Source organism: Protomyctophum parallelum (assembly GCF_964188405.1).
Source record: "Protomyctophum parallelum genome assembly, chromosome: 1".
Lineage (NCBI taxonomy): Eukaryota > Metazoa > Chordata > Actinopteri > Myctophiformes > Myctophidae > Protomyctophum > Protomyctophum parallelum.
Genome location: NC_139697.1, coordinates 61,903,783 through 61,910,543, shown reverse-complemented (window position 1 = coordinate 61,910,543; position 6,761 = coordinate 61,903,783). Strand labels below are relative to the sequence as shown.

Genomic DNA, 6,761 nt, shown 5'->3' with positions numbered 1-6,761 from the left:
TCACATTTCAAGGACAAACAAAATAATGAAAATATGTATTTCCTTTCTATTTATCGTGCTTTCTTAAGCATCCCCTGATACACTTTGGTGTATTTGGAAAATGAGTGTGTTCTTACAAAGACATTTAAAAATGAATAGGCTAATATGTATCTGTATTTCAATGGGTCATAAACTTAGATGATATAGCACATACTGTGAAAGTGCAAGAGAAGCACCCTTGACTTGACGCTATATTCCAAGTAAATCTTAATGAATCCTTTGTTTCTTCCATGTTTTATTATACAGTGAATGGTCTTCTAACATTGGTGGTCACATAGTCATATAAGCCTCACCATATCAAACATAATATATCACGTGAACTTTGACGTGTCAACGATGAAGCTGTTGGTAGCATATCTGACCATCAATGTTTAAATGTAGGCTATATGTACTGTATATAAACATATTTAAAGACAAAAAAAATCATTTTATTTTTCAATTTAACGATCTGCCATTAATTATTTTCACAAGGAACAACTTCAAAGAATCAAAACTAGTTCTGAACACTCTTACAAATGCTATGCATTTCTTGTGTTCAACAACTGAAGGTGCAAAGCACTTGCAGTGTTTGTGCTGTGGTCTTTATTTGGCAACTGTTTATTTGTATTTTCTAGGTTTCTTTTTTTCTCTTATGTGAACACATAATACAAACTATAGCACAGTGAGGAACCACATAAATAGAATAAATACAAAAGTTTGGTTTCTTGCATTAAATTATTTCTCCATCTGAATCGAGGTTTCACGCTATGCTGATATCCAAACCCCTGAAAGTACTGTACATTTTTCGTAAACAGTTGACTGTTCCAGCCTACATTTCGTCTTCTTTGTATTCTGAATCTGAGTCTGAATTAAATTTAAATGCATTTTATTTGTCAGTGTTATATATAGGGAATCCAGCTTCTTTCTTCAATATTTCTACTGAAGGCATAAGCTTTTGCTGATGGCGATCAAATCATATACAGCAACATGTCCAACACACCAATTGTACTATCAGGTCCTGAGAAAGGCTTTTGGTCAAATGTATTGATCTGCTGGATAATAATGTGTTTTAATTTCATAATACAGGAATGATGGTGAAGATGATGAGGATGATGGTGATGGGCCTCATTTATCAATATACATAAAATGTTTAAAGAGGCAACAATGCTGAGTTATACATGCATCTCATACCAGTATTGAGAGAAATTAATTTGTGTATTAAGAATGATTTTGGTATAGCCCACAATGTTTTTATATTGTTTGATCAATGAAGCCCATAACTTTCAAAACAATTACTGAACATGGTCTGACCATTATTTGAATCAGCATATCAATTATTAAGCAAACAACAACATACTCAACAGTGCATAATTAAATAAACGAACGAACGATCAAATAAATAAATAAATAAATAAATAAATAAATAAATAAATAAATAAATAAATAAATAAATAAATAAATAAATAAATAAATAAATAAATAAATAAATAAATAAATAAATAAATAAATAAATAAATAAATAAATAAATAAATAAATAAATAAATAAATAAATAAATAAATAAATAAATAAATAAATAAATAAATAAATAAATAAATAAATAGTTGAACAATGATACCGTGAAACAAATGAGGGGTTCCTTTGCCTTTTAGAGAATGCAGTTCCATCATGTTCCAATGCTGTCCCATCATCGATCAGACTACATATGTCACCAGACCGTTCCTTCGCTCAGTTCTGAAGAGGGCTGTGACAGCTGGTTGGCGTATCCGTTCTCGCTCTGCATGGACAGCGTGGTGAAGGGCGTGCCGGGCCCACACATCTCACTGGAGACGCTGTGCATGGAGCCTGGCCCGCCACTGGGCTCCGGGCTGGGTGAGTCTGCCGGGTGGTGGTGGGATGCGATAATGTCCGAGTAACAGTGCACGTCTCCACCAGGACAGTGGTGCCCGGGATGGTGGTGGTGGTGGTCTATCGCCACTAATGGGGCGCCGGCAGGGACGGACGAGGGCGCGAAGCCCAGCTCTGCTGGCGTCTGCGAGGACGGGGGACCGCCGTGGTAGTACTCATAGTTTCCTCCTTGGCTGTAGTATTCATTCTGGTAATCTGCAGTCATTGTTAAGGAAAGAACAAAAAGAAAACATCCCAGTTAGGGTTATTTGGAATAAAAAAGACATTATTAAAAAGAGGATGAAACTGAAATGGTCCTCTCATAACGGCATCTGGACAGTAAGTCACTGTATTAGTCCACATTATGCAAGTTCATATAATGTTCAGTGATATAAGACTGCTCAAAGTTTACTATTAGTTAGTTATGAGGTTTATCAATCTAATGAATTGCTTTATCCCTGCATTCTGACCGGGCACCCATTTTGGTGTCAGCATCATGTTATGCTTTAGCTATTTAAAAATAGCAGACCTACAAGGGTGTAGGTCTGCTATTTTTGAAAAATCGAAGAGCGACTGACATTTTTTAGAATCTGATCTCAGGTCAGAATGGGTTCATCAGACCATGTGTGTGTCCAGTGGAAACCTTCGTATGAATCTGATCTCAGGTCAGAATGGGTTATATACCTCCATAGTAAGAGAAGTGTCCGTTGGGCAGCAGCTCTCCGGGCTCCAGTCTGTCTCCCAGCGTCCTCATTCTCCTCGGGCTGCGGAAGAAGGCGTGTCTCCTTCCCCCCAGAGCGCTCAGCTGCTTCATGCGCCTCTCTTTAGACCTCCGGTTCTGGAACCATACCTGCAGGCACGTGACGTCCACCAATTCATTTGTATTATTATGTATTAAATATGTGTGACCGCAGTTTTTGAGTGATTGAATATATACTTTATTAACAGTTTGTATAGAAAGAAGCACAGGAAATATATATAGCCTTCAAATTCAATTAAGGTTCTGCTATGGGATTTAAAGAGGTCAATTCAATTCAAAGGAGCTTTATTGGCATGAGAAAACATATACGTTTCCATTTTGCCAAAGCAGGTGTCGAAATATAAGAAAGCCTGTTGAAAATGGGGAGTGTGTGTGTGTGTGTGTGTGTGTGTGTGTGTGTGTGTGTGTGTGTGTGTGTGTGTGTGTGTGTGTGTGTGTGTATATATATATATATATATATATACAGTTGGGGGGGGTACAGCATTTTGTAAACAGCTGTGTCACATTGTGTCGTTATATACATACGTTATACAGGGTATAAAGCTAAAAGAAAACATAAAACAAAAAAAGCTTATATACTTGCATGCATGCATGCATGTATTGACAAACTATAAATCAGTATTGTGTGTGTGTGTGTGTGTGTGTGTGTGTGTGTGTGTGTGTGTGTGTGTGTGTGTGTGTGTGTGTGTGTGTGTGTGTGTGTGTGTGTGTGTGTGTGTGTGTGTGCATGTGCGTGTGCGTGTGCGTGTGTGTGTGTGTGTGTGTGTGTGTGTGTGTGTGTGTGTGTGTGTGTGTTTATACCTGTATGACTCTCATGTTCAGGCCCGTCTCCTGCGCCAGCTGCTCCCGGATGTGCCTGGTGGGTTTGGGGGTCGCCGTGAACGCGGCCTTCAGCGTCTCCAGCTGCTTGGCCTTGATGGTGGTGCGCGGGCCGCGCCGCTTGCCGCCCACGCTCTGCTCGTCGTTCTCGTTGTTGACGCCCGCCTCCTTGTCGGACGAGTGTCCTCCCAGCTGGGTCTCCGAGTCCTCTTTGCCGTCGTCCTCCCCATGCGCGTCTTGGGAATCTGGAGACATACTGGGGTCACTACTACACGTCGTGACTGCAAAATTCGAAAACAAAAGAATAAAATGCCTTTTATTTTACTTTTTTGTTGTTGTGAGAGGACTTGTTGTGATTAATTGGATGCTGTTAGTAGGCTTATAGGCTATACTCTCGCCCCGCCCCCTTCTGCTTGTTTGTACAATATCATCGTCACCTTTATTTGTATACTCGGGATGTATAGGCCTACATTCAATAAACAATTAAGCACTCATTTTCAATGTAGTCCATGGTTACAAATAGGCCTTCAATATACAAATCAAAATACATCCTTTTTACGCATTACATTGTAAAAGTCAGGGTAAATTACAACGGAACTTTAAGCAGAACAAAACAAAAACAACTCAATTGAAACATGCAGGATCGAGCACTGCACGGTTAAAATGATTTGGAGCGTTCCTTTGAACTGACCAAATGATGTCAGGGAGCTCCGTTTATATTGTGTGGAATCGGGTGCATATTAGTTGTCAACATGCTATATCATATATATCATTAATGTTTCCAATAATATATATTTTGGTCTATATTATTATCATTATCATCATCATTATTAAATAATATTTATTCTACATAATAGCATGTGCCTTTCGTCCATCAAGAGAGCTATACACAATTTAGTCGTTCGTGTCAAATCACCTGCGAGCAGGATGGTGTCTTTGCCGTTGCTGTTGTGGTAGTCCTCTTTACAGACGAACTTGAACTCGTCCAGAATGTACAGCTCCTCTCCCGTGGACAGTTGCTTGTTACACATCACGCAGGTGAAACAGTTGAGGTGAAACACTTTGCTCTTCGCCCTTCGGACCAGGTCGTTGGGTGAAATGCCCTGCGCGCAGCCTCCACACTTTGTACCAAATCTCCTGTGTGGAAAAGAGCAACAAAATATATAGCCTATACGGTTACACGGCAGGAAAACAAAAAAACTGTTATTTGTCTTTATTGGCATTGGCCAATTATGGGTTGTTGTTGTTGTTGTTGTTGAGTAGCCTAATAAATGCAATACATTATTCTACACGTGTTCTTTTGAATTGCTATTACAGGCCTATCCCTCTCTGAGATAACAAGTGCATGGCCGAGTCTTTTCTTTTTCTTTTTCTATTGCCAGCTGCAACGGTTTATTTGAATTTGAATATTCATAACAGCGATGCATGCCTTGTGTTCTAGGATTTGATATGAGGGATTCAAAGCGATTTATTATTCAAATCCACTTATCACATTTTCACTCGACCTTCGGCGGCAAATAGCCGGCTCTGCAGCGTCTGATTGAACTTAAGGTGGTATAGGCGGTACACAATTATCAAATAAATAGCCTTGGCTTTAGTCCTTGCGGCTTTCTAGGTTGACAGTCCTACGGTGTAAACAAAGGACAATTTAGCGGAATCAATCACATTTAAATTAAGCCATAATAGGCTATAGGCCCAGCACCAACGTTTTTATATTTTCGTTTTAATTGCTCTGATAGTGATATTGGTAACCATTCCAGCCACCACAAATATTCAAGGGTTTATGCTAGCTTAATGAGCTTTAATTTATTTTTATTTTTTTATTGCACTGTGCTTAACAACAGACAAGCAAGAAAGACACCAACATTTTACACAAGTGTATAAGGTTCGATCGTCGGGTCCTTACCTAAAGAAGTCGTTCTTACAGTATAATCTCCCTTCTCGTGAAAAACACTTCTCTGTCAAATTGCATTTACAATCACAGCACTGAACACACTTGATGTGCCACGGACTGTCCAGAACTTTGAACAAAAACCTATCAAGAATAGGCCTCTCGCAGCCAGCACAGTGAACCATTGTTTGGGAAATGTCCAGCCAGTGTGTGTTGGTTGTATTTATGTTAGTCTCAGCGTGGCGCTTCCTCCCCAGTGTGCTGCAGGTCTTCGACACTTGCTTGAGTCTTTCTTGTATGATCCGGAAATTAGTATTCAATCCAAATTAATCTGGCAAGAATTATACCATGATCCGTGAGATTATGTAATGCTCTTCTGGTCCACAAGACAACCATCCATGTTTGATCAAGAGCCCCGAACGACGGCTTAACTGCTGAACAAACAGGAATGACATTTCTGAATCAAAATGACAAACTTATAGGTCCCATGATCCAAGAAGAATGATGTGTAAAATGTATCAATACGCCGTATCAATAAGAAGGGGAAAAAAACGGGTTTGCATGAGTTCACCGCCGAGAAATATATAGGCTAATAAAGAAAAAGAAAAGAAAAATCATGTAAATACAGTCAGCGTGTGTCACATTTCCCGGCGATGAGCTACAGTCAGTGTCTAAGCGCCAACAGCACAATATGAGACCTCTGGGCGGCTGTGTGTGCGCTTGCCTATTCAGACCCCGTGACGTCATCTCCCATCAAACCCTATCAGCAGCCAGCCTGCCACTCTCCTCCGCACCCGGAGCATCATCAGAGACAGTCTGTCTGTCTGCTATGCATGCATGGATAATATACAGTATACTATACCACTGTTACTCAACGTCTGGTGGCCCTAGGTCTATAGTGTACAAATGGAAATATTTGTAATATTTGGGGCAGCGTGGTATAGCCTAATAGCCAGGATTTACATTTTGGGTGCATATGGGCAAGATTTCGACCCATTTACATTCTCTCTTTTTAAGTGAGAGGATCCCTCCCTTATATATATACGCAAATCACAAATCACAAATAAGCTAATATACACATTTATTATCACAATTTAGTTTTATTCATTTCTGCACACAATGGATTTTCCGGTATAGATTTGCATCGAAAGCCATTTATATCGATATTTATTTATTTATGTATTTATTTGTTTTTATTTGTGATACATTTAGATATATATATAAATGTCATCCATTAATTTCCATTCAACGCCTGCAGTGTTCATCCTGTTTTGGCATCTTGTTCAGGCTAACAATTAGCCTATATATTATAGCCTAGTTATTAGGCCTACGTTAAAAATAACGACACCATGAAAAGGCTGGGCCTGCCCTGGGTGGGTATACCTAC

The 6,761-nt window shown here is 39.4% G+C and overlaps 1 protein-coding gene across 1 annotated transcript; it reads right to left on the bottom strand.

Moving 5' to 3' along the window:
- Positions 1 to 1,725: 1,725 nt before the first annotated feature.
- LOC310860272 (LIM/homeobox protein Lhx1-like) lies at positions 1,726 to 5,559 on the bottom strand (the record flags this gene model as incomplete). The annotated part of the gene is made up of 5 exons (XM_083767091.1): positions 1,726 to 2,120; positions 2,589 to 2,754; positions 3,466 to 3,764; positions 4,400 to 4,620; positions 5,390 to 5,559. 5 exons carry the CDS (start codon positions 5,557 to 5,559, stop codon positions 1,726 to 1,728), a joined length of 1,251 nt encoding a protein of 416 aa, XP_083623217.1.
- Between the last annotated feature and the right edge of the window lie 1,202 nt (positions 5,560 to 6,761).